Source organism: Penicillium macrosclerotiorum (assembly GCF_028827735.1).
Source record: "Penicillium macrosclerotiorum strain IBT 26536 chromosome Unknown utg000003l_segment0_segment0, whole genome shotgun sequence".
Taxonomy (NCBI): domain Eukaryota; kingdom Fungi; phylum Ascomycota; class Eurotiomycetes; order Eurotiales; family Aspergillaceae; genus Penicillium; species Penicillium macrosclerotiorum.
Genome location: NW_026643083.1, coordinates 467,496 through 481,739, shown reverse-complemented (window position 1 = coordinate 481,739; position 14,244 = coordinate 467,496). Strand labels below are relative to the sequence as shown.

The following is a 14,244-nucleotide window of genomic DNA, read 5'->3' as shown; positions in this document are numbered from 1 at the left end:
GATGACGAAGAGACTCGAGACGAATCGAGCGTCTACTCAGGATGAGGAGGTAAGATCCCCGTGAGTTAGGTGGGGGAGTAGGTAGACGGAGGAGGAGATACCCGGGAAGGGAGGGCAAGGAGGGTGGGATGGGATCGGCTGTGGTTGAAAGCAGAAACAAGCCTTCCACGAGGTGGCGAGTGGTGCAGAATATAAAGATGAGGCAGGCCGAGACGATCACGCACTACCCATGGCGCGCAGGGACCCAAAAGCAGCAAACGGGGAGGTGTCAAAAAAAAAACGAAAGGGCCGGTCAAGACGAATCACAGACGCAGCGCGGCGAGCCCGAAGGATGCAGCAGAAGCAATAAGTCAAAGTCAATGATTTTAGGGGCTGAGTAGACGAAGCCGGGTGGAGAGCGAGGCGTCGTGCGTGATTCGGGAGACGATGGCGTAATATCGTAATATCGCAAAGCTCCCCGGGGTTCAGGTCAAGAGAATCAACCGATCGAGCCGCGAGGTTTGGTCTGGGGCCAGGGCGCCGAGGGGACTTTGGGGGACTTTTTGAAGAGGCCCAGGTTTGGCCGCGAGCATGAAACGACGCCACGACGGATCCTGGGTCAATGCTGGTCCAGGACCAGTTGGTCCCGTTGGTCCACCGATGGACCGATGATCGCACTGTGAAAGTGCCGGGTGGAGTGCGGATGGACGGTCTGGAAGGACGATGACGACGGGCCGTGGAGCAAGACCATTGTTCCGCTGAAGAAGGACTGTCCCCTGTAACCCAGGACAGCCGTCACGGGGAAGGAGTTCTTGACTGTGCTGGTCCTGGCGATGCCTCGCTTTCTCCGTGATCCTGGGGGCTCTCACTCTGTTTCTGGACCGACAGCCGCCAATATCCAATTTCCTGACGCCTTCTTTTTTGCCAACATCCAATTTCCGCCATGGAACAATGGAAATTTCGAGGGCTGACATAATGCGCGCCAAGCCCACGCGCATGACGAATCACCGCCTCCACGCGGGCCCCGACGATCGGCCATGGGGCGCCGCGGCCAATCGCAGGCGCCCCCGATGGTGAAATCACCCGCGTCGATGGTGACAGTTCGCCAAAAAGTCACGGTTCCAGTCGTCGTCGACGGGACCTGCGCTGCTTTGCTCCGAGGAAAAAGGCGGATGATTCGTGTTCGACGTCAAGAGAGCCGGGGTAGAGACTGGAGCAGAGACTCTGCATGATAGATCATGTCCATCGCAGACAGCCGGCGTCTGCATTCTTCTTTTTTTTTTGTTGTTGTCGGTTCGCCCTGATATGCGTGGAGCCGCCTCGTATCCCATTACCTCTGCAGGGAACCTGTACGCGCCCCCCGGGGAGGGCCCCAGGACCCGCTCCCCGGGCCCTTGGCCCTGCTTCTTTTCACCCTGGACGCAAGACACCGCCCCGAGGCCTGCCGCGTGGTCCCTGTCGTGGATGAAGCCAGATGGCAAAAAGCCCGAACCCCACCTAATCCACCCACACACACACAGGAAAAGAAAAAAAAAAAGCTCACAACCCCGGTCCGCGCTTGGCAGGGGTGCCCTGGACTCGCTGGACCCGGCACTCCTTACTTGATCGGGCGTCTGGTATGGTGTGCTCATTTCAATGCTCCATAGTAGAGTGATACCATATGGGCATAGTGGAAGCAAATGAGCTATCTCTCGACAGAGAATAGGAGCATCTAGACTATACCGAGTAGAGAGAGGGCCGCCGAAGAGTCAGCTTATCGCCAGAACCATAATGTATACCGCCCCCTCCTGAACCCCCGAGATCATCGCGTGGTCGTTTGGAGATCGACTCGCGGAGCTCCCGTGATTCGCGTGCTCAGTCTGCTTCATTCGGAAACCCTGATCGGCCCCGCCAAGACCTGCACTGGCCAGCAGGAGGGGTCTTCCAGGAGTATCAGCTTCAAACTCTGATGCCGGAAAGGACTGCGAGGGCGGAGCGCCCTGGTGTTGGCGGACGTTCGCATATCTGATGCTTCGCCTTGGATGGCTGGTGTCTGTGGTGGATCGTCGCTCACGCAACGTGCGTCGTAACGGGCATCGGGAAAACCAACCATCTCATCCCGCCACAATCCAACGTCCCAAGTGTCCAGTCAAACCAGTCACCTGGAGTTGTGGGCTGTAAAAGTCGCCATCCAGATCCAAATCACGTCATCAAGCTTATCGCGGCTGCGGCCCATAACCTTAAACCCGCCAAAAGCAAAACGTGGCTAAAGGAACACAAAGCTAAACTCTTCTGATGGTTGCTTCTTCCCCATGCCCGACACAGTTAGCCTCCCCTCCCCTCTTCAACATGCCCCGTCTATTTGGGGCTTAGTGTACGATGCCCGACGAGACCATCATCCGTGAGATCAGTGAATGAAGGCACCCCGTTAAGAAATGTAACACCCTGATTGGATCACGGAGACACAGGAATGCGGAGGGGCCCATTCTACTGGGTCGCGGAACGGTTCTCCTTCCTCTGCGATTACTCCATTCGATTGTTGATTCCTATATTGCCCACGATCGGTCTCGGGAGGGTCCATTGTCATACTATGTTGTGATCATTCTCCGTGTTCCTCGCATCATCCGGTGGCGTGGCCCTAACCTCTGAACCCGTTCGCTGCTGGTCTAGCCGAGCTGACTATGAGATACTACCCGATACTACCCAAGTCAGATACCAAGCTACTCCGTACACGACCTCTTCACCCTGAATGAGGCGAAGCTATACAACAGAAGCTTATAGTGCATGAAGAGCGTGCAAAAAGAAAATAGTGCGGGGGAGGGGGACCCGTCTAGATTTTTCGAATCTTGATCAACACGTGGAAGCAAAATACAGCAAGGTAAACGAATCTGAATATACAGCATTTTCAATAAACAAGTTGACATTCAAGAAATAATCACGAGCTCTTACTGAAATCGCCTATGCCTCCCCCATTAGGCAATCTTCTGCGACCAATTCCTCATCAAGAATCACGTCGGCTTCTCTTGAGGTTCGGGGACCGGGGATCTCGTAGGATACAGAGCTGAAAGGTCATGATGAGTGACATCTCGGTTCATTTTTGCTTTTGGCTTCTCGTATCCAGAGTCATCAAGCTCAAGACCACGTCGCCAGCCGCCTCCACAAACTTACCTCAAAAACTCTCTCTCTTGCGCAACCTCCATCTTTAATTTCCCCCTTACCCGCCCTCGCCTCCTTTTCCTCTCTTTTTCAAACGCTCCATTCTTTCTTTTGCCATATGCTCAATACCAAATTCCCGCTCTTGCAGAACTTGTCTCTCTTCTCTTGTGGCCCTCGTCCCGATGGCGTTCCCAAACACATGTCACACGCGCAGCCCAAGTCGATCCCAACCCTCGCTAGCTCCAACACTACCCGCCAACAAACGCACGGTCTCCCGGGCCCTCTGATGGCCCGATCGTACATGTAAGCTCCAGTGCACACCATCTATGCCAACGGTTGCGTATCCTCAGTGGCAACACCAGCCCAAACCCCCTTTCCCTCAAAAGCCCCGAGAGGCCATCTCAGCCCCCTGTCCACACCATGCCTTCTAGCCCACGCCACATCCAAGCGAGGGCAACATTCCCCGACGCCCTCTTTCGGATCGTCTCGTGTGTTCTCTCTCCCTCTCGCCGGGGCGGCCAGACTATGCGTCGCGGCTCGTGCTGTGCGCGTGCACATTGTGCGGGCACCCCTACAAGGTTTCAAGGCAGGATGATGTCAAGCCCGGCCCGAGGGTCTCGTCGGGTGAGCCGGCGCTTGCATATGCAGGGCTCTGGGATCGATTTGGTGCGCGCCTCCGATTTTGTGCGGAGAGGTCGTCCTGCGTGTTGGCGTCATTTCATCGCTCTTGGGTAGAGCGAGTGAGTGTTGGGTTGGCGGCGCTTCGAGGTGCTACCATCAAGAAGGGCGGGATCAGGTCAGGTGATGGTGGTGGCGGTAGTGGTCGCATGACAGTGGACGTCTATGTTGGGGTTGGGAAGTGGGAAGTGCTTGGAATAGTAATTTCTTTTTCTCTTAGGATTGGGCAGCAGAGCAAGTGATCACAAGGAGTCGTGGACGTATAGATATGCCCTGGTTAGATTGCGGGGGATAAGGTGGAGCTACGGTATCAGACGTCGTACGGAGGCTCTGTTTATCCTCCGATACTCCAGAGCCACGCACGATGCGATTATGCTATCTCGGAGAAAAACGCTCTTTGTAGACCATCCCGATATGACAGAGTTCCCAGAATATGAGGATCTCAGATTCTTTGTCTGTTTCCACAGGTGCAGAAGAGGGCCTATATGGTGGAAGTTCTCCAGGAGAGACGCCTTCCGGACTATATACACGCCCACGTGACCCTATTCATCCCTTAACTAATCTCAGCCTAAAATATCAAGCAACTATCAATTGCCTGGTCACCTCTTATATACTAGCTGCTTTCTCATGATGTTGGGCGGGACTTATGCCAGTCCTCTCTTTGCTCTGCGGCAACGCAATCCCTCCAGACGATAACCCCCGATGACGACGATTACACCCCCGCTTTACCTAGACTTGCTTTCCTCATCGCCTGTTCCTGCCATTCATTGCGAACTCGCCGCTGAAGCTCAAACTGTTCCATAGCTCCAACGATATATATCTGGATAAAGGAGAATTGTGCTCCTATTTGTATCACCAGTCTCTATAAGAGTGCATTTCATGGTTCCCCATCGGTCTATTGAGCTCCCATATCATATTCTCGCTTTTAGCGAGAGCCAGGGCCTAAGAGAGCGTGGTTTGACCTTGGTGTGTGGCGCGACTACAACGCGGAAGCGGTGTGGGTGGGTGAAGGCACTAATATTAACCGGTATATCTGCTGGAGGTCAGCGGGATGAGGACCCCGCTAGACAACACCAAAACTAAATCGTTAACGCCCTATAAATACGTACAGTTGTTTTAACCCCTGTCTTTCTTTCTTCAATTACCCTTGAAATGCCAGCCGCTGCACTATTCACCACGGTAATACACTCAAAGATTGAACATAGCTGTTATAGAAGAACGCTATGGCCTGCTCCTACCAGTCTACGGGTACGGCTTTTCTCCCTCGGTGACCGGTCTACAAGCAAGACATCATGACATCAACAAATGCATTAAAAACAAAAACCACGCAATGTCTATTCAAAGTCGTCATCAGTGCAGGCTAGAAAAAAAGGCACAGGAAATAAAGAACCCCATCATGACCACCCCACGAAGCCCAACCTTCTCCAAGAGTCGAGTCAATCATGAGACGAGGAAGAATTGCAACAATTCGCTTTTTGACCCTTGTCTTTGTCTTCTCTCGCGCAGATACTAGCTGCGTTGTGTGATTATCTCGCCCAAGCTCGTTCCTTCACACCCTGTCCCATTATGGTCTTCTTCTCTCCATCTGTTTCGCAACCCTTGCTGCTACAACCCGAAATGAAAAGACAAGGAATAGCAAAGGGAGAGTGGATGTGTAGGGTCATGGTCAAGTGCGAAAAAGAAGAAAAAGAAGAGATTACAGGACGGTTTGGGAATAGCAACGAAACCGAAGAAGACACGACAAATGAGAAGAAGAATAAATGAAGACTCGTTGAAAAACGCGGATAAAGCATTTCTTTCGGTTCTTCGCAGCGGAACGCCATCGCAAATCAGAAAAGCGTTGGTCCCCATCAAAATGACCAGAAAAGGATAAGAAATAACGGCCCGGCATTCTTGCGATCGAGCATGTCGTCTGTTCGTCGGGGGATGGCCGGCGCCCCTTCACATTGGTATCATAAGCGAAGTATCATCAAAATTGGCCCAGCGTTGGTAGTTTTGCAACCTTCCCCGATCACGGCATCGACGGTGCGTGTGCGATTGGAAGCCTCACGCTTACTGCGAGGCGCACTGCACACGCTCGGCACCAGGAGGCACATCATCGTCATCCTCATCCATAGCAGAGCCGCCGGCACCGTGAGCACGGGCTTGCGAGTTCTCGCTAGTGTCAATGTCCTCCAACTCGAAGTCCTCGACCATGGCATCGGCCGGGGGCTGGTTCTGCTGCAGACGCGGCGGGAGAACCTGCTCGAGAAGCTCCAGGTTCTGGAGCTGGTCCTTCTCGGGGAACTTGACGTCGAACTTGATGTACAAGTTGCCGTGGTCATGGTGACGGAAGGAGGGCATACCCTGGCCATGGATGACCTTGATGGCATCTACGCGAGAGAAAAAAACGTCAGTAAAAGAAACATTGAGCGTGGGGTCAAAAGCAACCAAGTCCAAATCACGGAGCGAAACATACCAGGAACAATAACTTCGCCGGGGGCGATGTTGACGGTCAACCACCGGTCATCCAGGTGCTCAACGTGGACGGTACCACCACCGAGGGCAGTGAGCAGGTCAATCTCGGCCTGGTAGAACAGGTCGTCGTTCTTGCGCTGGAAACGGGGGGGGGGCTTCTGCTCGATCTCGAAGACCACATCACCGGGCATGACACCAGGCATCTGGTCACCCTCACCACGGAACTCAATCTTGTGGCCGTCACGCACACCCTTGTCGACGTGGACGTGCAGGACCTTACGCTCGACGGTGGTCTTCTTGCCGTTGCAGCGCTTGCAGCGGTCCTTCTCACGGATGATCTCGCCCTCGCCATTGCAGTCAGGGCAGACGGTCTGGAAGCGCTGAATCATGGGACCCATCTGGCGCATCATGGTCTTCATACCGCTACCGTTGCAGCCTGTGCACTCCTTCACCGCACCGTCCTTGCCGCCGCGGCCATCACAGCCGGGACAGATGACTGACTTCTGCAACGCCAACTTTGACACCTTGCCACGGTAGATGTCCTCCAGGTTGACCTTGTGCACATGGTGGATAGTGCGGGCCTTCTTGGGGCCGGTATCGCGCATGCCACCGCCGAACATCCCTCCGAAGGCACCGCCGCCGCCAAAGAACTGGGAGAAGAGATCCTCGGCGTTCATGCCACCGCCAGCACCGCCACCCTCGAGACCCTCTTCACCATATTGGTCGTAGATCTGACGCTTGCTAGGGTCGGAAAGAATCTCGTAGGCGTGTGACAGCTCCTTGAACTTCTCTGCGGCCTCGGGGTTGTTGGTGTTCTTGTCTGTTGGTGAAAGAAACGCGTGAGGTTAGCAAGATGAATTTCAATCCCATATTCTGCCTTGTGGTGGATGGGATGGCAGTTTTTTCTTTTCTTTGCTCGCGATTGTGTTATTCGACCGAAGACATTTGAACGTACCAGGGTGAAACTTGAGGGCACCCTTCTTGTAGGCAGTCTTGAGCTGAGCCTCGGACGCATCGGGCGCAACCTAAAAAAACCGAGTCAAAGACCACTGGTCAGTTTTACGTCCCACTGATGGAGATGGGGGAACGAGGTTTGCGCATACCCCTAGGCACTCGTAGTACTTGGTATCCTTGACCATGATGCCGAACGATCAGGCGGAAAGGAATGTGGAGGAAGGAGGGGTTATTTGGAAGGGACGGAAGAGGAAGTAAAGCAGGACCACAGGCAAGAAGAAACCCGCAGGCCAGTCGGACGGAAGAAGGACGAAGATGGGAGAAATTCAAGCGGGGAGTGGGATGGGGAGCAGAGATGAATTATCGCTGGATAAGAATAATCAGAATAGGAGCGAAAGCGCTGAGTAACTTTTTTTCCAGGTACTGTACGCAAAGTGTATGGCTCCGTAATATAACAGTGATTTACCAGGGCGAATAATGCCAACGCAGTCTCCACGGGATGCTGGCTAGTATAACACCACAGAGAACTCAATCGACAATCTTTTAGAGGCTACTCTATCGCGAGACCTGCTCCTGCTTTTCTACGGGCGGTCTTGTGTCTTCCAGCCCGCACTTCTGGTGGCTTCTCTGGTGGACTGGCAGGAAATCCTCTGGCCCGAGCGCAGTTCGACCGGATTCTACGGTGTTCGATCGCCTTCGCTGATCTTCTCCGCGCCTCCGCTGTATCGGTGGTACCGTGTATTGCCGTATTGTCGGCGTATCGAGGCCACAGGACGGCTGAGTCAGCTCGCTGCCCATTGTTGGCGCGGGTCCAATGGCAAAGGAACCGGCAGGCTCTGATATCCTTTCCAGGGTTCGTTTGAGGGGGGCGAAATCCTGGTTCTCTTCTGTGTTGAGTCTAACACGAGCCAGATCTACACGAGCTCGCCCAAGTTTCGGAAGAGGATGTCGAGATAGGTTATTCCCTCTAACCCGATAACCCCTGGACGGAGCATGGCGAGCACGGAGTATCGAGGGCTGGACGCCCAAGAGAATGTTCGTCCCCGCCGCCTTATCGATAAGCCGAGGGGGGAAAAGTTCTTCGATCCACTCACAGCCGTCAAATCGTCATCGAGCGGGCCTCTCCGAAAATTGGTTGATAAGTTGAGCTCGCTCTTGCCGTCTTCCCCTCACTCTTTCCCATAGAAGATCCCGCAATTCTTCCCCGATATCCTCAATTACCATGGAGCAGGATCCCGGTTTCATTGCGGCCGTTGAAGAGGCCAAGATTGGCGCCGCCGAGGGTGGTGTGCCCATTGGCGCCGCCCTGGTGTCAAAGGACGGCAAGATCCTGGGCCGAGGCCATAACATGCGCGTGCAGAAGGGCAGCCCGGTCCTGCATGTTAGTATTTCCCCCAGAGGCATCTGAGATGAGGAGCAAAATATTGGTGGGCAGAGAGGAAAAAGATAATCTAATTGGACTACCCAGGCCGAAATGTCCGCTCTCGAAAACTCCGGCCGTCTCCCCGCTTCCGCCTACGAAGGTGCCACCATGTACACCACGCTGTCGCCCTGCGATATGTGTACCGGGGCCTGTATTCTCTACAAGGTCAAGCGGGTGGTCATCGGAGAAAATAAGAGCTTCATGGGTGGAGAGGAGCTGTTGCTCAACCGCGGCAAGGAGGTCGTGGTGCTGGATAACCATGAGTGCAAGGAGCTGATGGCCAAGTTTATGAAGGAGAAGCCTGAGCTTTGGTAAGCTACCCCCTGCTCTTTCTGTTTTGGATCACTTGCTAGGGGTTTCAGACATTTCAATCTGGCCCACGTCCTTGATCCATTGCATCCGTCCCATGTTAACCGATATTCTTTTGCTGCGTAGGAACGAGGATATTGCCGTCTAATTAGAAGTGATTGTGTCCAAAGAGAATGTTGCGGTGATTTCATAATCTTGACCGAAAATAAAACTCGTATATTTTTAAAAAGGCGGATTGACACCCTGGTTTATCATGAGATTTTGTTGGGGTTCTGTTCAGAGGGAGTCCCAAGAAGCTACCCTTCCCTTGTCTTTTTATCTATTAAACAACGATTCCGGTGACCTATTTTGTGAGACGGTGAACCTCCTCAAAGAAGAACTTGAGATGTTCCGGGTCCACAAATGGGGTGACACCTGTTTCAAAATTAGAATTCTATCGCAATGGCAATCCATCAAAAAGCATTCTCAACTTACCATGTCCCAGATTGCAAATCCAGCCCTGCTTGCCCTTCTGGAATCCCTCCACCATCCGCTCAACAACGGCGGTAATAGCGGGACGGTCACCGTAGAGCATGCCGGGATCGGCATTGCCTTGGATAGTGACTCGCCCATTGGCAACGCGGAAAGCTTCAGCAGGGTCGTGGAGCCAGTCCAGACCAACGACATTGTAGCCCGACTCGCAGAGATCCTCCAGGGCGTACCAAGCACCCTTAGCGAAGACGGTCATAGGAACAGGCTCCAGGCCCATCTCCTGCAACCGCTTGGGCAGATTGGCAGAGATGTGGCGCAGGTATGGTAGAGAGAATGAGGCGAACGATGCTGGCGACAGCTCACCAGCCCATGAGTCGAACACCTGTACCAGCTGCGCGCCAGCCGCAACCTGAAGTGCGAGGTACTCCACACAGACCTCGGCAATCTTCTGCAACAGCGCCTGCGATTCGGTCGGGTACTTATAGATCCAGGTCTTGGTCTGCACAAACATTTTGCTGCCACCACCCTCGACCATATAGCATAGCAGTGTCCATGGCGCACCACAGAAGCCAATGAGGGGTACACGGCCCTTCAGCTTGTATCGAGTGAGTGAGATCGCCTTGTAGACGTAGTCGAGCTCAGCCTTGACGTCTACTTTCTTTTCCATCACCTTGGCGTACTGTCCGTCTGTCGGCGACTGCAACGGCTCCGGGAAGTGCGGACCCTTCTTATCCAGCATTTCGACCGTCATGCCCATGGCCTGCGGGATAACTAGGATATCAGAGAAAATGATGGCGGCATCGATCAGACCCTCATAGCGTTCAATGGGCTGGAGGGTCAAGGTAGAGGCGATCTCCGGCGAACGACAGCACTCGAAGAAGTCCCGGCCACCCTTGGCTTCGTGGTACTCGGGGAGGTAGCGACCAGCTAAGACAAACAGACGACAATCAAAGTCAGCGGGACCTAGTAATTTCAAAGGCAGGACTGCGAGACTACAGTCAAAGCTGAGGGGGGTGGGTTTAAGCTTACCCTGTCGCATAACCCATATCGGAGGACGCTCCACCTTCTCGCCTGCAATTGTCAGCGGGGTCGTGGAAAAGAAAAACAGGGCATGCGATCATTTACCTCGTGCGGCCCTCAGGAGCAGGTCGTTCTTCAGTGGCTCAAATTGTTCCTGCATTGTGTGCGATTGAATGCAAGTTGGAGGAGGGAAAGTAGTGGGATGTTCGGGGAACCGCGGGCTAATGATTTGGGTTTGCCCGCTGCCGAGAGAACCTTGGGAGACAAACTCCATGTGAGGCGTCAGCCCCCGGCCCCGTCACCAGCTAGCTAGCATGGTCCATCACAAAATGTTATTTCGAAATTTAATTAATCCAGTTACACAATCTCTACTTTTTGGCAAGAATGGGCTGGCTTTTCGGTATATGGAATTTCCCCCTCCCCCTCCTAAAATGCCATCATTCTTGGCTACTGGGTGGGCCGGAAAGGGGTAGTTTTAGATATGAACGCTGCTGAGATTCATCACGAATATTAAGTACATGGAAATACGATATTTCATTCCTCATCCTTCTTCTTCTCCTCGTCGTGCTTTCGCTTCCGCAAGTTTCCGTAGACATACAGAGAATCGTCAATCTGCTTCTTTTGTTGGACATCCAGGCTGGAAGAAAGTGTCGAGGTGCCAGCTGTGTTAATGGCGGAAACTACCGAATTTTCAACTAGAGTCATCTTGAGGCCATCCAGACCGCATTCGATCTGAATACATTCCAGAAGAACCTGGGGGGCTCAGGGCTGGCCTTCCACGAATCGGTAGATCCAGGCTCTCGCACGCCATCTACGGAGACCGCAATAGCACCTGATAAAGTGTTCACAGCAAGGTCGAGCACATTCCCTGATAGTTTTGTTGTGTCCTGCAACTTGAGTGTGTTGTCATTCTCGAGAGTGTAGCAGAGAAGCTCAGGTGACCTGGTACGTAAGTTAGATGAGACCATATATTGGTTGTAATATTCGGACATACCCTTCAAGAGCGACAAGGATTATCTTAACAGGTCCACTAGCGCCTGGCAATTGTTCAAGCAGAATATCCCAGATTCCACAAACAGCAAATTCTTGGAGCGACTCGTCCAATGGGGCCTTCTGCAGGATTTTGCCCTCGCTCCAATTCCAGAGGATCAGATGGCCATCATTACCACCCGAAATAAGAACCTTCGGATTCCATGAAGGTATACAAAGCTTGCTGACAATGGAAGTGTGACCAAAGCATTGCTGCTCAATGATATGAGCCTGCGGAATTCCACGAGAGACACGGATATGCTCATCGCGATCTGCAGTAAGAATGTAATTCCTCGAGCGGCCGCCGGCAGTCTCTCCTGGCAAGGTTGCGGAGATCACATCTGTTAGGAGCGAGACATGGCCAATGATAAGTTGATGTTCAAAATTGAGTGCAGACTTCTCTTCCACGGGAGTTGGATTCTTAGAGGTCTTTTCAGCATGCATCTTCTGCTGCTCCAGCGAGGATAGATTGCGCTTTGAGTGTACAGTAAGGGTTGTGGCTGCGGGCTGTAAATTTTTAGCCTGAGCAATAGGCTTCACATATTCTCCTGGAATCAAAGGCAAGGAGTAGACATCTCCAAACTTGTCAGCACACAGGATGGTTTTGCCATCCGGCGTCAAATCCAGAGCAATTGGACGCTTAGGCATAGTCCTGTATAGCTATTAGAGTCTGTTGTTTCAGCTCAAGAAGGCCGAGGATTACCAACCGCGAACTGAGTTCCTGTAAACTTCCATCCTCACCCAAATTCAAGACTCGAAGACACTTGTCCTCAGCTGTCAATATCACGACATATTTTCCGTCGAGAGAAGGAAGGACGACCGGGATGTTGGACCAGGCAGGAGATTGCTTGTTGGTCCCATTTTTGGCCACTTGACATCCTTCCGTCTGGATCTCAGAAGATGGCGAGAGTTTCCTTCTCTTTTCTGGTGGTGTCTGATCTTCTGAAGGAGGAGCCTCGGTGGATGCAGGGTCGACGTTGGTATCTACAAGTGCAGGCCACGTACCAATGCGTTGGCCGCTGGAAGCCGCATATGAGTAGACATACCCACCTGCCGACGCAATCAACACGTCTTCAAGGCCTTCAGACTGCCGCTTGGCGTATTTCAAGCATTGAACTGGGGCTTGAAATTCGGCCATAGTGATCTCGAGTTTTCTTGGACAGACTCGGCAAAATTTGATCGGCGCAGAAGGCCGAGGTGGGATATACCAGATCGCGCAATCAATTGATGAAATCAAACAGACGGAGTTAGACCAATCGAAGAGAATCGAAAGAGCTCAACAACAATAACAATATACAAGCAAATCCAAGCTCTTGTCCTCTGACGTTTCTACCTCGAGTTCCCACTTGCGGCAACTGTAACTATATCACGTGACGCACACTAACCGAACCGCACCAAAAAAAAAGTTACCGAAATCACACACCCGCAACCTTTCTTCTTCTATCCAACCACCAACCTTCGACTTACCCTTAAACAGCCTATCTTCAGCGCAAAAAAGGAGAAATGGGGGGCAAGTCCGCTACCAAGGCCGCTTACTTCGATAAGCTGAAGGCCCTTGTGAGTAATCCCCAAGGGGCCTCCCCACATCGTCGCTCCTCTTGTTCTCACCCTCGATCCCATTCTGACTGACCACTTTACAGCTGCAAGAGTACAAGAGCATCTTCATCTGCGGTATTGAGAATGTCTCTTCCCAGCAGATGCACGAGATCCGTATCGCCCTCCGTGGCGAGGCCGTCGTCCTCATGGGCAAGAACACCATGATTCGTCGTGCCCTCAAGGGTTTCGTTGCTGAGAACCCCGACTGGGAGCGTCTGCTTCCCTTCGTCAAGGGTGTGTTTTGGACTTGTTCACCGTGATTGGGCCATTTTTCAGACGCACTGACAAGATTGTTGATAGGCAATGTCGGCTTCATCTTCACCAACGGTGACCTGAAGGACATCAAGCAGAAGATTCTGGCCAACCGTGTCGCTGCTCCCGCCCGTGCCGGTGCTGTCGCTCCCGATGACGTCTGGGTTCCCGCCGGTAACACCGGTATGGAGCCCGGTAAGACCTCGTTCTTCCAGGCCCTTGGTGTCCCCACCAAGATTGCTCGTGGTACCATCGAAATTGTGTCCGACCTTAAGCTCATTGAGGCCGGTAACAAGGTCGGTGCCTCTGAGGCTTCGCTGCTCAACCTGCTGAACATTTCTCCCTTCACCTACGGTATGACTATCAGTCAGATCTACAGCGAGGGTCAGACTTTCGGCGCCAGTGTGCTCGAAATCGAGGAGGAGCAGCTCCTTAAGGCTTTCAGCCAGGCCATCCAGACCATCACCACCATTTCCCTGGCTACCAACTACCCCACTGTCCCTGCCACCATCCACTCCATCATCAACGCTTACAAGCAGAATGTTCTCGCTATTGCCGTTGCTACTGAGATCAGCTGGCCCGCCATCGAGGAGCTCAAGGACCGCATCGCTAACCCCGATGCCTATGCCTCTTCTGCTCCCGCTGCCGCTGCTGCCGCCACCTCCGGTGGTGACGCTCCCAAGGAGGCTGCCCCCGCTGAGGAGGAGGAGGAGTCCGATGAGGACATGGGCTTCGGTCTCTTCGACTAAGCGCATCTTGATTGATGGGCTACGAATGCCATGTATTAGATACTTGAATTTGACCCGGTTCTGAAAATGGGCGGGTAATGAAAATGACTATGACTTGGCAACGATATCCGTTGTTCGAATCTTCTGACATTTATAATGGAACGTAGAAATCACGCTCCATTACTTGTCTCTACGCCTATGGTGAGTCAGTCA

General features: G+C 52.9%; 5 protein-coding genes across 5 annotated transcripts; 2 read left to right on the top strand and 3 right to left on the bottom strand.

Moving 5' to 3' along the window:
• Window positions 1–5,844: 5,844 nt before the first annotated feature.
• N7462_003063 (type I HSP40 co-chaperone YDJ1) lies at window positions 5,845–7,388 on the bottom strand (the record flags this gene model as incomplete). Its single annotated transcript, XM_057074789.1, has 4 exons — window positions 5,845–6,164; window positions 6,251–7,069; window positions 7,205–7,274; window positions 7,353–7,388. The coding sequence occupies 4 exons, from the start codon at window positions 7,386–7,388 to the stop codon at window positions 5,845–5,847; spliced, it is 1,245 nt and encodes a 414-aa protein (XP_056934294.1).
• A 1,037-nt stretch (window positions 7,389–8,425) lies between these two features.
• N7462_003062 (cytosine deaminase) lies at window positions 8,426–8,941 on the top strand (the record flags this gene model as incomplete). Its single annotated transcript, XM_057074788.1, has 2 exons — window positions 8,426–8,584; window positions 8,672–8,941. 2 exons carry the CDS (start codon window positions 8,426–8,428, stop codon window positions 8,939–8,941), a joined length of 429 nt encoding a protein of 142 aa, XP_056934293.1.
• A 337-nt stretch (window positions 8,942–9,278) lies between these two features.
• Window positions 9,279–10,586, bottom strand: N7462_003061 (uroporphyrinogen decarboxylase HEM12; the record flags this gene model as incomplete). Its single annotated transcript, XM_057074787.1, has 4 exons — window positions 9,279–9,349; window positions 9,410–10,390; window positions 10,436–10,477; window positions 10,532–10,586. The coding sequence occupies 4 exons, from the start codon at window positions 10,584–10,586 to the stop codon at window positions 9,279–9,281; spliced, it is 1,149 nt and encodes a 382-aa protein (XP_056934292.1).
• A 374-nt stretch (window positions 10,587–10,960) lies between these two features.
• trm82 (putative tRNA methyltransferase) lies at window positions 10,961–12,593 on the bottom strand (the record flags this gene model as incomplete). Its single annotated transcript, XM_057074786.1, has 4 exons — window positions 10,961–11,063; window positions 11,180–11,368; window positions 11,421–12,107; window positions 12,163–12,593. 4 exons carry the CDS (start codon window positions 12,591–12,593, stop codon window positions 10,961–10,963), a joined length of 1,410 nt encoding a protein of 469 aa, XP_056934291.1.
• Window positions 12,594–12,958: 365 nt separating this feature from the next.
• N7462_003059 (60S ribosomal protein uL10) lies at window positions 12,959–14,052 on the top strand (the record flags this gene model as incomplete). Its single annotated transcript, XM_057074785.1, has 3 exons — window positions 12,959–13,012; window positions 13,096–13,285; window positions 13,352–14,052. The coding sequence occupies 3 exons, from the start codon at window positions 12,959–12,961 to the stop codon at window positions 14,050–14,052; spliced, it is 945 nt and encodes a 314-aa protein (XP_056934290.1).
• Between the last annotated feature and the right edge of the window lie 192 nt (window positions 14,053–14,244).